The sequence below is a fragment of the Ptychodera flava genome, chromosome 7 (assembly GCF_041260155.1).
Source record: "Ptychodera flava strain L36383 chromosome 7, AS_Pfla_20210202, whole genome shotgun sequence".
NCBI classification, from domain to species: Eukaryota; Metazoa; Hemichordata; class Enteropneusta; family Ptychoderidae; genus Ptychodera; species Ptychodera flava.
The window spans coordinates 46,256,599-46,279,850 of NC_091934.1; the positions used below are offsets into that span (position 1 = coordinate 46,256,599).

The following is a 23,252-nucleotide window of genomic DNA, read 5'->3' on the forward strand; positions in this document are numbered from 1 at the left end:
AGTGGTTTTGGTGACGACTTGTATCAATTAAAAGACAGCTAAATTGAATCATATTACCCTGTACACAGCTGTCCAAACAAATAAGATTCTGATATTACGAATAAAACTAGATAAAAATAGGAAATCTAGGAATTATCACTTGGTGTATCCTGACACAGAAGGGTGAACAACCAGAAAATTTATTCGATTCGTCTCGCCTGAGAATGCAAATGTGTGCATGTAGTTGTGGATATCCTGTCAGTGTTGAATACACATTGGGTAATTACCCAAGGAATACAGTAATTAGTTCCATGCCAGCCTTAATACAGACAAATCCCACCAGGGCACTGTGAGTTCAAAATGTCACTGCATCAATGCACCTGATCTACCTCACAAAGTATATGTCTGCGTGTATCTCTCTCTCTTGCCAAGAATTCTGGGTAATTCTAAATTTAAATTTATGACAAGGATATGGCTGTGCTGTGTATTTTCTGATCAACTTGACGTGGAATTTAAACCGTAGAGTAATTCATTCCCCGAGCTGTAATAGCTTTTGATCTGTCTGGACAAATCAACCCAATGCCTGAATTATCATGATTTGTTTATTTTCATACAAGAAGTTAGCCACATCTTTTCCTATTTAATAATGGGGAAATTTTTCACAATAAAAAAACTTGTCTCCTTTTCCTTGTTGATCAGTGACATTGAGATTAATATGTGGTATGTAGCATGTAATATTCAACATGTACAATGATATACATAGAATATTTTCAGATTAATGAACTTATTCTTCACGAATATGATGTAATTGCTTACAGACTGGCATATCAGAGTGATCATGATAAACATTTCAGAATATGAGCCGTGACAGAAAAAAATGAAGCAGAATTTTGTTGATAACAGTGTAGTGTGATATTCCAGTATCCCTTTCACCTCTGTTTATTACACAAACCATAAATCTTTTTTGCTCGGTTGATTGATCTTTGACCTTTGACCAACGGTGACCTTTTTGTCAGACACATGAAAGGCTAGATGTCACATTCAAAATCTATTTCTTTTGTGCACACTTTGCAGATAGTGTATCCACGCAACACTAACATGTACTATAGACATGCAGACACTCCTATGTACCCAGAGTGTATGCACATCTTAGGTGCATGTTAAGTTGTCAGTAGTACCTGGTACTCATGCAAAACATTTCTGTTACCGAAATTTGTCAAAACTAACTTGCACTTGTTCATACAGGCAAATTTGGCAAGGGCAAAATAGACCTGACATAGAACCAGACAAAGGATTATATAAGATATAGTTCAGACTTTCACTTAATAGCAAATTGAATGAAAATATATGCCATTGTATGTAACTTTAGTTCTGTGTGACCTCTGACTTTGCAAAGTTCAAAATGGCGGGCTTGGCTAACATTATGAAGTTTGTACTGTACATGATTTTTTGTGTGCATTTTATGCACAAGAGGGGCTGATATGACTGCCACTGACTATTTTAACCAATGGAGACAACTTCAGTGTATCTTTACTGAGTGTATCGGCGATAACATTTCATCCATTAGGCAAATTTTGCTATGAAATTTTGTATTGTTGCAACAAACTGTTTGAAAACAGATGGAATGAGATCTGTTTTGTAATAACAGTTGATTGTAAATGTACTGTTTAGTTTTCCAATCCATAAATGATGAAATTTCAAAAGTATATATAGAGGTATTGTAGAAGTTAATTAATGACTTTCAGTTGCATTTTACCCAGCAATACTGTTCTAAGAGGCATGCACAGTTTCTTGTGTTAGTGTCAGTTTGCCTCCAGGGCTGCTAAACTTTGTCTTTCTTGAAGCCTGTCTGTTGGAATTTGCAAGAGATGTAATGTCTTTGTTGAAGCCTGTCTTTGAATTTTGTTGGAATTTGCAAGAGATGTAACGTCTGGAAACAGCCACAAGGAGTTTAACATGTGAAAAGAAGGAAAAACCCTGATGATTGTCTTGGGATTAATGCTCCAACATTCCAGCCTTTGGTCACAATGGAAAAAATCAAGACCCAGCTTTTGGGAAGCATTACTCCTTGTGGTAAATCACATCGGAAAACACTGTGGTTAAAGTTTGTTCAGCTCACTGCACATGTAGTATTTTCTATAACAAGACACCTTAATTGCCCTATGGTGTGCATACCTCAACATCTCATCTTCTTCTTTCTAAATGGTAACTTTTCCTAAAAGAAATTTCATTTCTCAATGCCAAAGGTCTGTACCAGTTGAATTCTAAAGTAACATATGGTGCATTGGGAATTCTTATGGTTGGTTTTCATTTCATGAAAAATTGCCACAGGCTGTCTGACATCTGTGTAATCTTAGAAGGAGTATAACAGTTGTCAGTGAGCTGTATTTAGTCAACACCATACAACTTGAAAGCTTTCCACAATAGAATACTCGGGCTCTCATGTAAGACTTTGCATAGCACATCTGTTGAATTTGTGGGTCTTTTTCATAAGCTTTAGAAAAACACAGGAAAGACATTTCATAGAGATATTAAGCTGTAATATTTTTCTCATAAGTCAAATGCAATGGAAGCAAGAGTTGATACCAGTAACCACTGTCACACAGTACAGTAGATTTCCCATAATTCATTGAAATTTGTATCCTCGGAGATACCTGAGTGAAGTCTACTATGTCTCCCATGTGTAGACAAATTCACAGACTATTTATCAAAATTTTGAAAACGTACTTTTTTGCACACCATTCTTCTCAATTCTCATTTTAAATAATTTGGAAAATTATGCATAATTGAGAGAGGAGATAGCATTTTTGTGAAATTTGCCAGAGATTGTGTCCCTCAGCCATACAGAATAATGTGATGGAAAGTAGGGAGACTAGTTGCACCTGTTTTATGAAACAAAAGGATATTGATTTTTTGCAATGGAAGTGACAAAAGAAATTTGCATGGTAAGTTTTCTCAGAGAATGACCCCCTTCAGTTCGTCATAACTTGCTGCCTAAAAAGGATGGCATTTGTAGTACCTGCAGAATGTGACTTTTATGGTTGTTTAGTGGTTATTTTCAAACTTTCACTGAAATATCTAAACGTACTTTTACTAGATATTATTTAAAAATTATTCTGATGCTGCATACTAGTGCTTACATGCAGAACTGAAAAAGTTTTTAGAAAAGTAACCTTCAAGGATACAAATCAAAGAGTATTGTGGGTAATTTATTGTACTGTGAATGTCAATGCAGCTTTAAAAAAGATGTTCAGTCTATAGAGGGCGCCCTTCAACACCAGTTTGTTCTTTGAATGAAGGTGAAAAGCAGCTGTTTTGAAACAAGTCATTTTCCTGCCTGCATGAAGACTGCAGACATTACTTAAGTTGACTTAGTTCATTGTCCTCTGAGAAATATTTACTCAATGAACAAAATATCCAGTGTCATCGATCAATATAATCATCAAAAAATGCAAAGAATAAATTGGACAGTTCAGTAATGCAGTGAATTCAGACATAGGACATATTTGCACAAATTTAATCTCCATAGGAATGTTTGCTCATTTCATATTTAATTCTGATGTTCACAAGCTGATTAATTTCTATTAGATTCATGATATTATGATTGGAATTTGTGACTTCAGCCATTATTGGAAAACATGCTCATGGGAAAAAAAATGATAGCAAAGTCCGTGATAATAAAGACATTTCATGATGTTTCTGATCTTTCAGTAAAATGATTTAGAATCATATTTAGAAATGGGTTTTGTCAGTGAAATACCAGCGTGCAAGTTATAGTTACAATCTCAATAAAGCAAAATATCTCAAAGAAATCTTCAGTTCACAGAATGATCTCTCAGTACAACAAATAGCTTTGGTCGGCATTGTTGTGTAATACTGGCACTGAATATCAAATATTATTAAACACATTCAACATCCAAATTTTAACAGTCACTTGTCATTTTAGAAAATAAATGGTTTGCATATCATATGAGGACAATGTTGTGGTATATTAAAAAACATGTATTGCATAAGATTCAGACATTTTGTTTTTCATTGTTGACAGTTAAAAGTAACACATAAGTACCACTTTTGACACCAGGATTTTGTAGAACTCAGTCTTTTTCAGTAGCTACACTAACTATCAGCGTCCATATGGTCCTGGAAGGCCTTGAAATTCTGTGAATATTAAAGCCTAATAGAAAGTCTTGGAAATGAAAATTGAGTCCTGGAAAGTGCTGAGAAATTTATAATACACTGCCCTCAACTTTCCAAAATGTTGAGATGATCAGTTGTTCTACCATAATGATTTGTAATCTGATATATAAAAATAATAGTCGCGCCAGCGGCTTACTGACTACGCATGCGCTTATTCATAATATACTATGCGAGTAACCGGAAGTGTACCCTTCTTTCATGGGCGCCGCCATGGTTTTTTTTTTGAGTACTCGTAAATAAACAAAAACGAAACAAATTACTATTATATAACATGCCTTTTATAAAATATACCTCTTTTATTAGCCAGTAAATGTTATTATGCACCTTGTCGCTGATACAAAATATCGTTAATATAGATAAAGGGAGAAAACTGTCGTGCATATGAACGGGAGCATACGCAAAGAATGCTGGGATTGAATTATAGAAGAGCGCCCCCTGTGTCAATAATTAGATTCAAAAATTGCCAGTTTTTAGACGGAACGCTATACTTTTCAGCTTGCAAGTGGAAGGTGGGCAGTGCGGTTACCATTGCAATGATAACGATTGCATAATACGTCCCTTGCTAGTCGCAATAGGCTGTTATCATTGTAAAAATTGCCAATTTTTGTCCAAAATTTTTACACGCTACAGAAAATCTATACCTGCCCTGCTGCAGGGTTTGACGTCGTGTACGTACGTGAACTGCTTTCATCAGAGGGAAACTGGGCATAGTTGTCATATAAACGTTTATGAAATAACAATTACAGTTTATCACGAATCAATACAAATAACATTGCCAATCTTTAATAACCCTTGGCGCGACACCAAGGGCTGAGCCCTATATAATATTACACTGTAAAAGTGATATCTAGAAAATGGTATTTTTGGACCTCAAAGTCCTTGAATTTGAAATGACCCTGATGACTATGTAAACCTTATTCTATACTCGGTGAAGGAGGAATTTCATAATTGTTCAGATTATCATAATACTGGAGGAATTCATTTTGGATATATATAGTTAATTTATAATCTTATGAGTTATATCGTGACAGAATTTGCCCACAAGGTTCACTCCAATCATCAGTTCTTTATCTATAATTCATAGATGGCTGGGCATGGTATAAGGGTAAATTTTATGCCTGCAGGTGATGAAAATATTAAGAAATTATTCAGCTCTTTGCTATCAAGTCGAAAAATCAAGTAAAGATTGGTACAAATGAGAGAAAACTGTATATAACCTTTAAGCTGATTGAGATGGCAACATCTCTGTCATTTCTTGAGCATGTAAATATTCCTCAAGTGACAATCATCTATGAATATTTTGGAAGTCATAACAAACTGTTTTAACACTTGAAATCGGAGACAAATTTATTTAGCATTGAACTTTCTGGCAAAGTAAAAGTAATGTCATGTGTCATTACTTTTGCTTTAAATACAGCTTAGGTTTTTATTTTTGTATGAAATTGTAACTTACTGATCGATAATCTGATTGTGGCCCAAAAAGGCTAAATGACATCAGTCAAAAATCTAGTTTTCATCAATGGTAATTAATGCCTGCAATGAAAGTACAAGTCAGGCTTGCCATTACCAATGGTTGTTCTTATATCTCATATAATTACTTTAGTTAAATTGATATGTAGATTAAGGGTTTTCACTATTCTGTCTTTCTTGCAAGGTGAAAATAACTGTCATATTATATTGACATTACAGCTCTGAAAAATCATAGACTAGCTTTTCCCTCACTTTTGCATCTGAACTTAAAAAGCAATTCTCGCTACCTTAAATAGCTTGTTTCTCGTACAAAGGGGAGAAACTACATGATACTGAGATGCATTGTGGGTAAAAAGTTGACTTCTGAGAGAGACTTGATGAATTCTTTTAGCTCAAATGTAATCACTTTAATGGCAAAAAATTCTGTTTTGTGAAACTAGCTAAACTCGTACATCTTTTTATCCTTTTAGGCATTTCTGGTGTGAAATTCTGAATAACATCAAACTTCGCTTTGACTTTCAGATTTCTTGGAAGTGAAAATAAAATTGATTATTTCACAATGGCCGATAGAGGGCGTATATTGGGTGAACTGCTACAGAGTACAACCTATGGTAAAAGAAAGAGAGCAGAGATTGGTATTGATAGATTGGTTGATGAAGATGTTTTTACAGCTGCATTTCCATTGCATGATGTAAGTTTCAATTATTTGTTACTTTGGAACTTTTATAATTAACCAGCATAGACAGGTCAAAATTAAGGTAGACAGTGCCTCAGGAACAAAGATGCATTTATTCTAAAATTTTGATGATACTGGAGTTTTCTGATAATTGGCCGAGGGCGTTTATTGAAAAATAGGTAAATTGTCAGGGGCACACCTGGAGCTTAGATTTTTATATTTGAATACATTTTATTATTATTAATAACAGTGAAGAGGGATCACAGTGCTTGTCACAAAGGTGTAACAGTAACACTTCTGAATTATTATTTATATTTTGGAGTATTTTTATCCATTTACAGCAGTGTGTCTCTAACATATGTTGTTCCAGAGTAATTTCCTATGTCCTCTAGATTGTAATTGTATAACTCGTAGCAAATACAGAGCAAATGAGGGTTTCTTATTATTCATTTTCATTGCATAAATAAACTGTTTTGCCATAAGTATGAAATGATTGTAAATAACTGAAGCACTTGCGTCTCCAAAACGTATATCATCAATGCTAGGTCTTATAACAACGAAAAAAACAACCTTTGTACTTTGTACACCTTGTTTTTGTGAAATTCAAAAAAGTTAGTTTTCATAGTATAATTAACATAGAAAGAAGAGCCATACAATTTTGAATTTCAAATGTTAGTAAATTTCAGGTAATCTATTTATGTGATCCCTGATTTTAATTCTTGATTTTGAAAGAGAAGGGTTTAAAGGAAGAAGTATTTCAGTATTGAGCCACATACTACCGTAATATTACCCTTTGTAAAGTTGAGTAACATGTCTTGCTTTCACTCTCTTCTGGAACCTGTTTCTTTAGATCTCTTTAGCATCAGTTATGTCTACCTTTCCCATGGATCTTAAGATGTTCAATATAAATTTTTACTATAATGACTGTTTCTTTAAAATGTGAATTTCAGCCTTTTCTTATTTATTTATTTATTTATTCATTTATTTATTTATTTATTAGGGTCCCTATGAAAAACCTCCAGAGCTTCTATGTCCTGAAGATCTCAACAAACGTCAAGTATTATATGAGTACTGGGCTCGCTGGGGAAGATGGTACAAGTATCAGCCGCTAGATCACATACGGGAATATTTTGGTGAAAAGATTGGCATCTACTTTGCATGGCTTGGTAAGTGTCTGGTGGTACAGACTGTTTCTACTTAATGTACATATAATATGCAACTGTTTGTTGTACTGCAAATTCCTCAAGCTTTATCAGCGTTTTTTGATGATGATCAGGAGGTGTATAGCGCCCTCATACAGATATACTGTAACTATGTCAGTGCTCCATGGCATAGTTACTGATAGTTTTGTAGTGTGAGGGCGCCATAACTTTCTGGTGACAGCTTTGTGAAAAGTAAGCCATTGCAGTGTTTTATGATCAATTGTGAAATTGAAGTTGAGTATGGTAATTTGAAAACTGGTGCTTATACAGTTTTTATATAATAATGTTCAGAGTTTAATTTTCTTTTTTCCCAGGATTTTACACTGCATGGCTTCTCCCAGCCTCCATCATTGGACTGATTGTATTCATATTTGGTATTGTCACTATTGATCAAAATGTACCAGCGTAAGTTATCAGTCTATGAAAATGTTACTCATAGTTCAGTAAATTATTAGTTGCCAGGGTCTAGCCTTTGGAAATATTATACTTGGCATTGGAATATTTCTGAACCACAGACAATATTCAACAGCCATCAAAGAAACTGCATGCTATAGTCTGTCCATAACAAGTGATACACCAGAGGTATGATCAATAAATTCCGCAACTCAAAATTTTATGTGGTTGCAAGACAATACAATGCTAGAAGAACTGTTACACTCAATATCTCTCTAATATACCATGTACTTTGCCAGCATCTGTTCTGCATTGTGTCTTGTCTGCTTTTCAAAATTGTCTAAAAGTTAAAGAATCAACTGTCTTTTTGTATATTCACTTCTATTAAACCAGAGGTAACATGGTGTTCTTTTCAAAGTCATCGTGTTTGAAAAATGATTTGGGGTTATGAAATAATTTTAGCTGCCATTTTGTTTTAAAAATACATAGTAATGGGAGGTTTTGGTATCCAAATTTAAGCTAAATCATGTCCGTCATCTGTATGTATGTATGTTTTAACATTCCTGTGACATACATGTTTTCTTAATCTTGGACATTCAGCAAAGAGATTTGTGAAGATGGAGACAAATTCTTGATGTGTCCCCTGTGTGATGAGAAGATTGGATGTGCGTATTGGAATCTTTCAGATACATGTCTGCAGGCATCGGTGTGTAGTTCCATCAGTTTTGAAAATCATAACTGTAACCATTGACAGTATATTTGCTGTCCTCATTTTCCATGTTTCTTATATTTATTTGTAAATACTTTTTATATAGTTGTGATTGCAACAATGATCTTAATCAATGTCATTGCACTTCCATATTAATATGATCACTATGCTTGCAATCTGCTTTATCTTCTAAGTATTTTATTTGTTTTGTTCTTAAACAGGTGGCATACCTATTTGATCATCCTGGTACTGTGTTCTATGCTGTGTTCATGTCCTTCTGGGGTGAGTTTTGGGAAAAAAATTCTTTTAAGGAATTACATATAATTCCACACAAAGATAATTTTGAAAGACAATAATACTGGGACATATTTCACATGAATAATGTACACTGTACAATTAGTAAAACCAAAATAGGACAGTATTTGACAAATTTGAGATTTTTGAGGTGAAAATTAGAGGTGAGAATGAATATACAAGTGACCATGAATTTAGACCACAAGATAAACATGAAGAGTGCAAGAAATACAAAATGAATAGGGCAAAGTACTTGCAGTCATTTTTTTGATTTAAAATTTTCCATTTCTGTTGACAGCTGTAACATTTTTAGAATACTGGAAAAGGAAAGAGGCCAGTCTGTCACATCACTGGGATTGTATGGATTTTGAAGAAGAAGAGGTAACTAACTTTGTAGTTGATTTATGGTTAATGTTGATTTATGGTTAATGTTGATTTATGGTTAATGTTGTATGAGTGTTTTCAAAGCAGTTTGATGAAGAATATGCCATATACAAGAAATTGAAAACAATCAAACATCAGTAGTATTGTACAGTATAAATTCATGCAATATTGATAAGATGTCTACATTCTTTGTTTGTGACAGTATTTAATTATTATATTCATTTTTTATTATGTTGGTTAAAGTTTACAATATTCTTCAACGTCAAGAGTTGGTTCTGATATTTGTATGGATATCTTGAAAATTTCACACTTTGATAAGAAGATATTTTTAACCGTATGTTAGTGATAGAGATTCTATATACACGGTAACATAACATTTTATTTACTGTAAAAGGTCTTCCATTTTGCAAGATTGTAATCCAATATAGCGATATTTTCAATAGCATTTCCCCACTGTAACATTTTTATTCACTGCAACAAAGTGAGTACTATAAAATTTAATGATAAAATATTATAGGGTTATTCACAAAATACGGCCCTGTATGGACGAGGGCTCAGTGAGTGACGTATTGGACGAGCCGAAGGCGAGTCCAATACGTCACTCATTGAGCCCGAGTCCATACAGGGCCGTATTTTGTGTATAACCTTATTATTATACACCTCCCTTCATTAATCGTCCGTATAAACTAATTCTATGGTAAATTGAGGGATGCGGCACGCGCGATATGAGTGGAACGCGCGCGATTACTGCTCCGCGCCGTACAAGTCCTTTGCATTGGCACGAAGCCAATTAATTTTCAGTGCAATACAAGCAAACTTCGCTGAATGTTTTCAATTTTATTAGTTTTTTAAAATAAAAATCAATTGCATTTAGACTCAGTTTTGTGTTTAGCGTGTTTCAAACCTTATACTACGAATGCATTTTGGTTGAAGTTGTTATTATGTCTATAACTCACCGTAAAATAGTTTGTTTACATCCGATAATCGATAGGTCAAAGGTCAAACAGGCGCGTCGCGCGTCTCCCGTATTTGGGACTCCGCGTACTATACAAAATACGGAAAGTTATTGGACGGTCAAACTCCCATAGGTTACGGCAGTAGGTGTATAATAAATTGTTTTACACTTACCTAAATATATTCAATAATTAAATACTATGCATATTTAAAGATTTTATTATTTTCAAATTGACAGCAAAGGCCACGTCCTCAATTTGCAGCGTCAGCACCACTGATGGAAAAGAATCCGATTACAGGGATTAAAGAACCATACTTCCCGGACGACCAGAGACTTAAAAGAGTGGCGTCCGGATTGGCTGTACTCTTTGGAATGGTAATATCATATCAATGTTAGGAGTTATTTCACTATGTTGTCGTGTCAGTTCATTGCCCATGTATTTCACTAGAGTTCATAGCTTAATTAGTTTAAGCAAAACTATTAAGTTTGATTTTTAGTAATTGTCTATATCATTTTGAGACCTGAAGATCGTGTCCAGTTTTTCCTCTTCTGTGTGTTAAGGTAGTTAGCACCATGAAAATGAAGGACTTATGGCTTAAACTTTCCTCAAACAAACTTTCAACCATTCACTTTCAAAATCAAGAACAAATCCGGGGTCACCATGTAAAGTTTTGAACTAGATAAACAAATTATCTTGTAATTACTAATATTTGAATTTCAGAATGACTGCCATCACTGAGTTAATTCTATGAGGAAAAATGAATTCTTTTATGTTTTGAAAAAACTTAAAAACGGCAAAAATTTCCTTTACTCCATGACCTTCAAAGTGAACCCTAACAAATCGTACACCAGAAAAATATAGAAAAAGATTTTAGAGTCTTATATCGGTCCCTGAGGTGCACTCTACCTTAAAGCTGCAAATTTCATGCATTATTTTCATGATTTTTATTTTCAAACCAAAGTTGGTTCATGTAAATGTGCTAACTGAAGGACATGTATAGAAGTATCACTGCTTGCAGATTTTTGGACCATGCCTATACGTTTCAACAGCTTAAATAACAAATGGGTGCCACACTCATCAAATGGCGCCGCCATGGAAAAGTACAAAAATGCAGTATTTCCAGCATATACACACCCTGATCATAAAGGAACCAAGCATGATACCATTTACTTAAATGCACAACACATGATGGCCAACATTTTGTTGTTGTAATCTTTATTTTCGCTGTCACATTACTCGTTTTTGAAAATGGCGGGAAATCTAAAATGATGTTAAAACATTTAGATTTACATGACTTTTGATACTTATGAAGTGCTATGCATTTATTCAGTCTTTAATGGGTCTTATCTGATGAAAACTCTTGGAAAAGTGAGGATATTTTGAGATCAGTTTATTACACATTCGCAGCTATTGGGGCTTTAAATAAAAGCTCCACCACAGCTTTTCTCAACACATGCAGACACAGAAACCTAAATTAATGGACTGAACTTATTGGGCTGTCCTCCCTCCATACCCTACAATATGTTAAAAACGAAAAAAGCATTTTGCGTTTGTTATTAATCTATTACCTATGATGTATTTCATCTCACTAGGCATCATTAGTCATCATTTTCCTGGTCGGTGTCATTCTGTACCGTGTCCTGGTCAGTATACCTCTCTTCAAGAATGCTGTCTTGCGTGGTCAAGCACAGAGTATTGCCAGCATGTCCGGAGCTGTGGTCAACTTGATACTCATCATGGCCTTAAGCAATGTCTACACCAGGGTTGCCGTCAAACTCAATGATTGGGGTAAGTCAGTACTAATCTCAAATTGAAATAATTTCAAACTTGTGATGATAAATATGAAGTACAAGTGGGCAGGTGTGTAAATGTATAGCACATGTTCGGAGCAACTACAGCCATGGCTATTATGCGTCTTTGTAGTCGTTATCAGCGTTTATGAACATATTTAATAAATATACCACCTCAGCGATGGGTTTACCACAAGATGACCATTTCACATCATACCAGTATGCAAGTGCATATGGAGTGAACTGGGCAAAACCAAGTGGTACTTCCTTGCTGAGATGGTTTATTGCTATTATACCACTGTATTGAAATTCTGGCATGAAGCATTAAAAAAGGAATTTTTCTCCAGCTGAGAATTCTGTGTTTAAACCATCCTATATTGTAAATAAAGGACAGTTATTTTCATGTCTTGGCCAATATGATTGCTGTATTGCACTATCAATAAAGTGGTATGATATAATTTAGAATGTATTCCAGATACATCAGTTTTCATTATTGCTTTTCTTCTGTTAGTTCTTATGACCATAAAAATATTTACTGACCTGCACTTTGTATTATTGATTGTATAGACAGTGGATGCTTAACTTTATTATGTATATTGACCTGATCCTTATAATTTTGTAGTTGTTACATGCGGTTGATATTTCTGCATTTCTACTGAAAGTACATGTAATTTTTCCTTGAATGCAGACTTGTCCATATACTTGTAAAAGAAAATTGTGTGAGCTTTGTTGTACATAAGTTTAGATGATGTCAGAATCAATATGAACAAATTATCTGAGTTGCTGTAAAGTCAGTGATCATATAGTGCATTGAACAATTTAATTTCAGCTTCAATGTTTCATATCATGGCTTTAATTCTAGCCAAAGTAAAATTTTTCCTGCATAAAATAGTTATCATTTACTTTTGATTTGCCTTTTCTTCTGCAGAAATGCATCGTACACAGACTGAATATGAAGATGCACTGACATTCAAAGTCTTTGTGTTTCAATTTGTCAACTTCTACTCATCCATCTTCTATATTGCATTCTTCAAAGGAAGGTATTTCAGAATATTTCATAATTCTTATTGAAAAGCGGGTATTCCTCATTCACCATAGCAACCCAATATTCATAATCACAATGTGATGTTTATGAAAAGCGGGTATTCCTCATTCACCATAGCAACCCAATATTCATAATCACAGTGTGTTGTTTATGAAAAGTTTTCAAGTGTGAAGGATAAGAACACAGCATTCAGAAAAGAAAAATACATTATTTCACATCTCCCTTCTCTCTGTGTTTAAAGCTACGTAAGCTGTATCTTTTTGCATTTTTCATTAAAAGATGGTTTGAAGTCAAATGCAACTGATGTAAGTCTTTGTTTATGATATAAACACCAAAGATATTCTTTTCAAGCATCCACTTATTTTGACAAAGAAATATGTCAATAATTCCTTCATGAAATCCTGTGAAACTGTCAATATCCACCTTTGCAAATATAGTTACTGAAGTACAAGATGTGGAAAAGATATTGCATTAAAGAATGGTATCTTAACAAAGCATCAGTCAAAATTGAAACACTGTATATAGTCTGGTAAAATGGTTTAAACTTTTTTCCTTTTTTTTGTTCCCCTTTTGTTTTTCTCCTTTGGTTTGTCCTCTTTATCATTGTTGTTTTGCTTTTGTGTTTATTAAATGAATAAAAAAAGATGGATAAAAAAATCTGATGTAAAAGTGCTTACCTAGCGTGACCACAGAACATTTTTTAAATATTGGTAATTATTATGCATCTACCATAGAGAACAATAGAATTTTGCGTGTGCTAAAAAAGCCGTACGAAACGCCCGTTCAAATGCTTTCCAGGTGCCCCATCCCCTGCGGCTGTATCTACGCGTTCACTGTTAATGTTGAACGGTTTCAAGGGACTCCTCGGACGAGTGCCAGAACATGTCTCGCGTGCGCTTTGTACGTTCATATGTAGTGCACACACTTTGAGCACGTCCGAGATAGTGTTCCACACTTATGAATCAGAAGAAAAATTGTGCATGAAAATGGTCACTAATCTGACAATTTGATGACCCAGTCATTAATGTAAGATGTATAATAATAAGGTTATCACTCAGACATTGGCGTCGCACATTGCCCTCCACTTCGCATTGGGGGATGTCCCTTTGCATCCTTTGTGGTATTTCCATAATAACCTCATATTAACGCACAACTTAATCTGTTACATTCATCAGCAAGGAATGAAATAGTTACATTCTCAATGGCACTATTCTTGCTGAATGAGAGGAATTCAAAACACAGCCATATTGGATGATTTTTTTTTGAAGAGCAAAATGCAGAAAGATTATACAGCTAAGGGGGCTTTAAGTAATTTGGGCATGCAACTTATCATTGTTGTTTGGTAGCTGGAGGTGACATACAATCTTTGAAGCCAACCATTTCAATTGAATAATATGGGTCCTATGAAAGATACATATAACTGACACTCCAAGTATTTGATAAAACTATGCTGTCATTGAATTTTGGACTGCTCAAAATTGTATATTGACTATTATCAGGTTCAATGGTTATCCAGGGCATTACAATACCTTATTTGGACTGCTCAATATTGTATATTGACTATTATCAGGTTCAATGGTTATCCAGGGCATTACAATACCTTATTTGGACTGCTCAATATTGTATATTGACTATTATCAGGTTCAATGGTTATCCAGGGCATTACAATACCTTATTTGGACTTCGTAATGAAGAGTGTGGTCAAGGTGGATGCCTTGTAGAATTAGCACAACAATTATTGGTTATCATGGTTGGTAAACAAGTCATCAACAATGCTCAAGAATTGATAATTCCGTGAGTACAGCGACTAGTCCTTTTCTAAATGTAGGTGATGTTGTGAACATATATAAACCAGCGAAACGAAAATTGAAATGATATGCAAACTGGGAGATAGAACCAGGGAGTATATGATGTAGAAACTCTTACCTGATGGAAATTTTTGATGTCATTTTCTTCCATGTGAATTTAAACTAACTCTTTTTTTCAACTGGAATTTGATTAAGAATGAACAATATCAAGTAATGTCCCTAGATTTTTTTGTGTCAATGAGTTACCAATTTCATGTTCCCTTTTATCCTGATCCTTGAACTTTGAACAGTCAAGATACATGTACCATCTACCATAAAAGTGTAAGTTAACAAGAAGTGGACAGGATGACAATGTTACTGTTGACAGTGCAACTTTCAAGAAACCAAAATCTCCTATAGTCATATTTAATTAAAGTAGGTTTGATAAAGCAGGTAAATTGCACTTATCTTGCTTAATTTTATTATGACACCTTTTGAAGCAATTTTGTTCCATATTCTGCATGATATATGAGACCATATACTGCTGTCCATTTTGTTTGGACTGTAAGAAATAAAAATTGTCGATTTCCACATTTGTTTTCTCTATTACTATGGCTATAGGAAATTGAAACAGTTTATCCAACGATACAAGGTGCAAGGCAAAGTGAAGGGCAAACCACAACGAGAATTAGCACAGTGGGAAGAAGACTATCAGCTTGTTGAATTTGAAGGATTATTTGATGAATACCTTGAAATGGGTAAGTCCGTCCCTCATATCTTTCGCCCTTTCAGCACCAACGTCAGATTTAGTCGTCTTTATAATATATATACTCCAGTAACTTTTCTTTGGATTTTTGCCAAAATTTTGATAGAAAACTGTAGCCAATGAAATGCAATGTCCATTTGGTCCAAAATTTTAAAAAAATTAGACAGAAATTAATAAAAATTGGTAAAATGTTGCGCTGAAACTTTGGTGAGAAAAATTACAGCACTCGAAGGGTTAACCCAGGTGTCAACGCTATGGTTTTTTGACCCAAACCCATTGATATCAATTGTGAGTGTGGACATTTTTACAGGGAAAAAGGGGTGGGTGTCACTAGGTGAACAGGTTTAATCCACAGGCAGAATGCTGAGATATTTTCTTTTGTTTCATCAGTTTTGGCTCTTTCATCAAATTGGTATGATTCTGGACATTAATGCAAAAGGTGGTGTGTGGTATGTGCACAGGTCGTTGTGTTCGTCTGAGTGAAGCTGCAAGTGTATTCTATGTACTTCAGTATCTATTATAAACAATTTGCCCAAATGTCTTGTACATTTGTATTTAAATCCCGGGTATTAAAGTTTATCAGTATAATGTCATTAGTTTATAAAATCATAGGTAATTAAAATATTCAGAGTTATTAAGGTGAAGCTCTTGATATACAGCAGAGATTACTTAGTTTAATTTAGTTTGAAGTGATTATTAATCGGACGGAGGGCATGTCAGTACTTCAAAAGCATGTAGACAGCCAATTTGTAGAACATACTTATGTTGTGTCATGTACATTTAAGTGTGTACAAGTGTACCCAACAAAAATTTAAATTTGCTTCATGTTGACTTTGTGTAAGATTTGAAAACAGGACTGGCTTTTTAGCAGGTGGCTCTCTTAATTAAGGGTCATTTATTAATTGTTTCAGCAACGGGCCACCATTTATACCTGAGCGGCTGTTCCAAATTTCACAAAATTGGTAGACGTAGGTATATAGAACCTACAGAATTCTGTAAGTACTGTGAGGCAGAATAGCCACAGCTTGCCCATGAAATACCTGTGTAGGAATAAACCTCATAAGTAAAGTAGCATCAATGTAATGAATTAGATCAGGGTGTCTTAAAGGGTATAAATGGTCTAATCATGCATGGATGATTCAAAAATGGCAGCACTTGAAATAAAGATCACATATTCACACATTCACTTTGTCAGTTTTAAGCATGTTCTTCAACACCACAATAGTTTGATTACTGTGAATACAGTGCATACAGGTAAGTATCGAATCAATCTGATGAGACATCACTTTAGTGTCTTCATCATTCTCTTGGAATGATATCATCACCTTCCACCGGAATATCAATTATCCACACGGTATTTAGTTACCAGTCAAGGAACACGATACACCAGAGATAATGCCTGAACACTTGATCCACTTAAAATGTGTTCATTTGCACCATTGGTTCAAAAAGCACATAAAGATCTCATTCCAGGTCATCCATAATATCATCTTCATAAGTCTGAAATCTGATCAAATTGTTTGTTATGTTTTTACTTCAACTCTTCTTTCAATTTAGAAGATATGACTTTTGACCAGTATATACTGGCATGTCAGGTTATGAAATAAAACCAGAGCCTTGGCTAGAAGAGAACAGTCAATAGAAATAAACGTATATCAAGAGCTTGATCTAATCTCTATGCAGAATTGTGTCAGGTTACAAGATTGTGAAGTATGATATACATGAAAGGTTTAGTGTATGATTGGATGAATGGTTGTAATAATATACGGTGGCCATAGTTTAGGATTTATTGAAGAGCTTCAAAAATTGACAAATAGCTGAGCATTGGGTGTCTGTACATGTATGAGTGTGAAGAACTGTGATGTGGGTATATGGCTTGAGTAATTTGTGTCTTTGTTTTGATCTTTTCTTTTGAGTGATTAATGAGAAAATACTAAAGGAAAGTATAGATAAGTAAAATATTGTAACATAGTATTTGCAATCTATGTAAAGGCATAATGTTTTATTGGCTGATAACTTGCAGATATTTGCACTTTCATGATTGTCAATTTTTTCCCTTAAATTCTATAGTCATCTGTGTTTTGGACATTCCGTACAAAATCAGCAAATGGGGAATTTTTACTTCAGTTACAATTTTGTTTTTTAACCATATAGTAATGACACTGTCATGTTCATGTTTCCTAAAAGTGAACTAAGACATACTAGAGTGATCTATTCTGTGTATTTTTTACAGAATATGTCAATGAAGAGTTAATTCACACATGTACCAAGCAAGATATTAACCCTTTGAGTGCTGAAGTCAACTTTTGTCGCATTTTTAGAAATAACATAGCCAGCAACTTTTTCAGATCTAGACAATTTTTTCCATATTTCTCCCAACATTTTGGTCAAAAATTGTAGGCATTGGAAGGTTATGTCCATTTGATCCAAAATTATGACAACATTACACAAAAATTCATAAAATCAGTAAAATGTTGCACTAAAATTTTAGTGTGAAAAATTACAGCACTCAAGGGGTTAAAAGCTAACATGTTCATCCACAGATCAGAATATTTTAAAAGATATGTACAAACAAACCATTGTAGTTGGGGAACAACACTAATGTACGGTGACTATGCATTGGCTACCTTGCCAAGTAAAATATGATACCGTACTCGTCCGAGTATAAGCCCCTGCTCGTGTATAAGCCCCCCTACTGATTTCAGAGGATTTTAGAAAATGCATTACATCCGTGTATAAGCCCCTACCCTAGTGTAACTCAAATACAGAAAGGTTAGGAGAGTATATTTGGTCATTTAACTTGGTAAAATTACTTTTAGATAATAAAGAAACTATTAAAAGATGTTAAAACAATGGGAAACTGGAGTTTCCTTGACAGCATCGTAAGGAAAATGACACGTTTTCCCACTATTATCTTGATTCTTTGACCCTGCTCACCCCCATCGCCTAAATAGAATAGTCTCACTCACGGCAGCCATTGTTTATTTTCATTCACGGCCACGATGTTTTCATTCTCTAAACATGCCGTTTCTTTTGTTTGAAGCAATTATCCTTTCATTTGTGAAGACTTTTGCTGGTGACTATTACAATTTTCACTGCTATGTTGTTGTTTCCACAAGATGTAGACAGTTTGATACTGGAATATTGAGTGCCTTTCCGTGTAGGCAGTGCATGCCTGTTCACATTACATGTACTGTTGATCAGCAGCATGTATGACGTCTTTGTTTCAAGTTTGGATTTTTTTTTGACGCTGAAATTTCACCAAAATGTCACGTCTGTGTTCAGAGATTGTACAATCAATTTCTTTTGATGTGTAAGTCGATTTTGAAAGCGATAGAATGATTGAGTGGTGTTGAAAAAAATCGTGCATAAAATTAGCATAAATTAAGCGTCCGTGGCAGATAACATGGGGTTGCTCGAGTATAAGCCCCACCCCTAGTTTTACAGCTGTTTAGTGTTGCTCAACCAGGGGCTTATACTCGGACGAGTATGATATATTTTGGCAAACCTTTTGTAACACCTACATCATTATGATATAAACACAGTGTACTTGAGTTTGTGCCCATGTAAACAGTACGGTAGGAGACTATGCTGTCTACATTTTTATGTTGTCAGTAATGAGTGCTTTAGTGTTCATCACATCAGATCCATACTGCAAGTACAACAATCAAATTTGAAATAATTCTGAAAGCACCAGGAGAGTCCTTAAGATATGCAATGAAAGAAACCATGCATCCAATGATGTTTAGCAGTAAAGAAAAGATAAATATCCTGGATCTTTCCTGAAAAAAGTCAAAGTGATCTAAAAGTTTTATATAAAAATACTATCTGTCAGATCTTCAGTTAATGGTATATTATCTATCATTTTGAATAAAAAGTGTACATGGTATCAGTCCCTCCATCAGTGTGATGGTCTAAAAGTTTATATATAAAGTACTTTAATAAATGTATATACCCTTATGAGTTTAAATAAAAATATGCATTAAGATTAAAATGTTTGGAAAAAACTGTGATAAAAGTATGTATCTTATTAGCTTAAATAAAAATATGCATTCAGATTAAAACATTAGTAAAAATCATATGTGGTATTACCCTTTGAACCCAGCTCGGACAAAAATGTCTGCATGATGTCATAGGGTACCAGGGGGTCAGGGTGCAAAGGGTTAAGAAAGGATACAAAGTAAAAATTCCCACATTGGAAGATGGAGCAGTCAGAGATGATGTCTGGAAGGAACCTTAACAATGAAACCATAAAACACAGTCCAAGGCAGTTTATGTTAATCCTTCCTGTCCATCAAATGGTCCCTTTTGGATCACATCTGCATAGATTATTCATAATTTCCATACCTGTTAAATATATTGAATGCATTCAAATATTGATTTCAATCAATCAAACATTGAAAATGTCCAGCCAGAAGATGGGTAAGGTATCCCTTGGATACGATAATTTCCTGACCATACAGTACAATAGTTAAAATTACAAACTACAGCAGTTCATTCATTCATGGAAGGTGACTATGTGTATTTTCTTTTTTGTATTTTAGTATTGCAGTTTGGTTTCATCACAATCTTTGTGGCGGCATTACCGCTAGCTCCACTCTTTGCGTTACTCAATAACTGGGTAGAAATCCGTCTGGATGCTGCAAAGTTTGTCTGTGAAATGAGAAGACCCGTGGCTGACAGGGCTCAGGACATTGGTGTTTGGTTTAACATATTGGATTCATTGACTCAACTTGCAGTTGTATCAAATGTAGGTAGCAGTAGACATTATGTATTATTTTAGAATTTACTAATCAGGATTTGTTGTCTGTTTTCTTCTAATTTTGAATCGTGACTGATTCATTAACTCAAAGATAGTATTTAGTATTGTCCACAAAACTGTATATCTGATAACAGGATCCAAAACTGTAAAATATTGCAAAGCCGATCCAAAAGTTTGGTAAAATGCAGTGCAGTGCCAAAGGTTGAGCCTAGACAACATGTTTTAATCATTTGTTAGACAACTTTTAATACATCAAAAATATTTTTGTCCTTCCAGGCGTTTGTCATAGCATTTACGTCTGAGTTTTTACCCAGACTGATGTACAAGTATCACTATGATTGGAATCTGCATGGATACACCAATTTTACTCTGTCAGTGTCACCGCCTGGAGCTCTCAGCCAGCAATGCAGGTGTGTGGAAGTTAGTTCAAGAAAACTCTACACTAAATTTAACCTCATCTTTTATGTCAAGTTCAATGATAGTGATCTTTCAAAGATAGTGTAATGTCATATCAGAATTTCATGGATATCAGACTTTGTATGAAATGGGAATTAAGCTTCAAATTTCAAGTTGGTACCATACTTATGCTTTTCAGTTTCTGACAGGGACTGAAAAGGAGTGAAATAATTTTGATATTTTCTGAACATAATCAGTCTGTTGATCAGTCATACAATTATATCTTGGTAAACCTTAAATTATTTCTGGTTCTAGCAAATCTCAGTCCTCATTTCACAAAACGTTTGTACTACATACACTCTAATTCAAATATTAGGAACCATCCTGGTCAGTATGGCCAAAACTGTGTTAATAGTTTGAGTTCATACAGCATGCTGTGTCTCTGTTATTGCTTTTGATAAGACAACTTTGTGTTTGAGATGATAAGATAGGAGCAAGACAAACTTTCTAAAAAATGTTTTAAAAATTCCATAACCAGTTTTGAACCATTGCCTTAATTGTAAATTAGATTGTATTGACATTTGTGTGTTAATTGCTGTAGTTGAGTACTACAGATGAACACATATCATGTCTGTGCCTTATCTTAGGACACTAATGTCGCTTCCACATATGTCTGCCTCATAGATACCAGGATTACAGAGATGAAAATGGGAATGAAACTATATTCTACTGGAAGTTGTTGTGTCTCAGACTTGGGTTTGTCATCTTGTTTGAGGTAAGTGTCTAATACCATTAATCATAACCAATTATAATTGTATGAAATTTGGTGATGCTGTGAGCTCTGTGCACTCAAAACTGTTGTGTACCCTCTTACTCTGGACTTTAACATTAAGATATGGTAAATATGTACATTAGAAAAGACAAGTATGATATGCCGCTTTGACAAACAAAGGAACTGATTTTATAGGAAATCAACCACAGATTGTAATTTGAAATGGATTGATTATAAATTTGTTGGCACTACCATGTTGATAATATACAACCAAGGCTGAGGGGTTGAATAATTTGCAACCTTGGCGTCACTTAGGGTCATGACCCTATTTGACATATCAGTGTCAACGGTCCGATCCCACCGCTGCCACCAATTATGTCATCTAGTGTGGTCAAGTGGGGATGCTTTGGGTTTTCTTGATACATACACTCTACTGTAGAATGTTGGAGTTTAAGAGATGGCTACAGGGACACTGAAATACTCTAAGTCGTCATATCTAATTACAGTGGTTTGTGTTGACCCTTTGGCATCAGACGAACTAGACATATTGTCTAAATTGAATTGCCAACACTCTCAAGTGCAATTATCAGCTAGGCGGAAATATGAGTCAATCATAAATGATTCAACTCTACAACAGTTGAAACATTGTCAAGCAGGAGGTCAGACATAGTAAAAAAACACCAACTGATCCACACGCCATGTCTGTCATCCAGCAATCCGTGTTGTATTTTCTTTAAATATAGTTCCGTCACACTTCACTTAGAATTTTATGAAAAGTTTTCAGTTGAATTTCAATAGAAGCACATTTCCATCAGATTTCTCTAGAATTCTACAGACTTCAATAGAAATCTAGAGAATCCAATAAACTTCAATTGAATTTCTACAGAATATTTTTCCTAAGGAAATACAATGGAAAACAAAAGCAAAATGTGGATGAGACAGGTGCACACATAGAACAGTACATGTAGGTGTATCATATAAGGGAATATGTTCCTTTAACAGCTCTGATTAGATTCTTGAATAAGGTATTACTGTAGAAAAGAGATCTTGTGTAGTATTCAACATTTTTTTTGTGATCAAACAATGTTTTTTTTGTCACTTTCAGCATTTTGTTTTCGTCTGTGGAAGACTTATTGACTTCTTTGTACCTGATGTGCCAGAGGCTTTGGAAATCAAGATAAAGAGGGAGAAATACCTTGCCAAACAAGCATTGGCGGAAAATATCTCTGCTGCTCCACCAGTAAGTACTGAATATCGCCCTCCTCTGTCAGTTTTGAGAGATCTCATGTTGTCTTTCATACTAATTGTTGGTATATTGTTTACATGTACCATTGATTTGTTACAACAGGGAATATGGAAATTTAATTGTGAACACAAACAGTGCTTTTGGATCATCCCCTTGGTTGGCTTTGTGAGACAATATGACAATATTTGGACAATATGAACATTTAAAAGCCATATGTATATGTGCCTTTCACTGTGTTGTATCGCATGTCATGCTGTGCTAAAGGCTGTGCACAAATATTACAGGGTATCAAAAGTCATACATCAGAAATCAAGTAATGTTTTGTATCTTCCCAAAAAACAGTAAATGTTGTTTATGAATCAGTCCAATCATAGAGCACTCAATCAGGCACTTGTGTAGTGATTGAATGTTTTGTACTTTGTATCAAT

General features: G+C 34.6%; 1 protein-coding gene across 2 annotated transcripts in view; it reads left to right on the plus strand.

Annotated features, from left to right (window-relative positions):
• The window catches only part of LOC139137711 (anoctamin-7-like), a 74,532-nt gene that overhangs the window by 45,597 nt on the left and 5,683 nt on the right, over nt 1-23,252 (plus strand). For both annotated transcript variants that reach the window (XM_070705953.1, XM_070705954.1), the window contains exons 5-19: nt 6,169-6,337; nt 7,323-7,488; nt 7,839-7,929; nt 8,518-8,623; nt 8,848-8,908; nt 9,219-9,301; nt 10,497-10,634; nt 11,853-12,048; nt 12,979-13,090; nt 14,737-14,889; nt 15,504-15,640; nt 20,193-20,398; nt 20,687-20,820; nt 21,491-21,581; nt 22,684-22,818. In XM_070705953.1, coding sequence (XP_070562054.1) covers nt 6,169-6,337; nt 7,323-7,488; nt 7,839-7,929; nt 8,518-8,623; nt 8,848-8,908; nt 9,219-9,301; nt 10,497-10,634; nt 11,853-12,048; nt 12,979-13,090; nt 14,737-14,889; nt 15,504-15,640; nt 20,193-20,398; nt 20,687-20,820; nt 21,491-21,581; nt 22,684-22,818 — 1,978 coding nt within the window. The remainder of the gene's footprint in view (nt 1-6,168; nt 6,338-7,322; nt 7,489-7,838; nt 7,930-8,517; nt 8,624-8,847; nt 8,909-9,218; nt 9,302-10,496; nt 10,635-11,852; nt 12,049-12,978; nt 13,091-14,736; nt 14,890-15,503; nt 15,641-20,192; nt 20,399-20,686; nt 20,821-21,490; nt 21,582-22,683; nt 22,819-23,252) is intronic.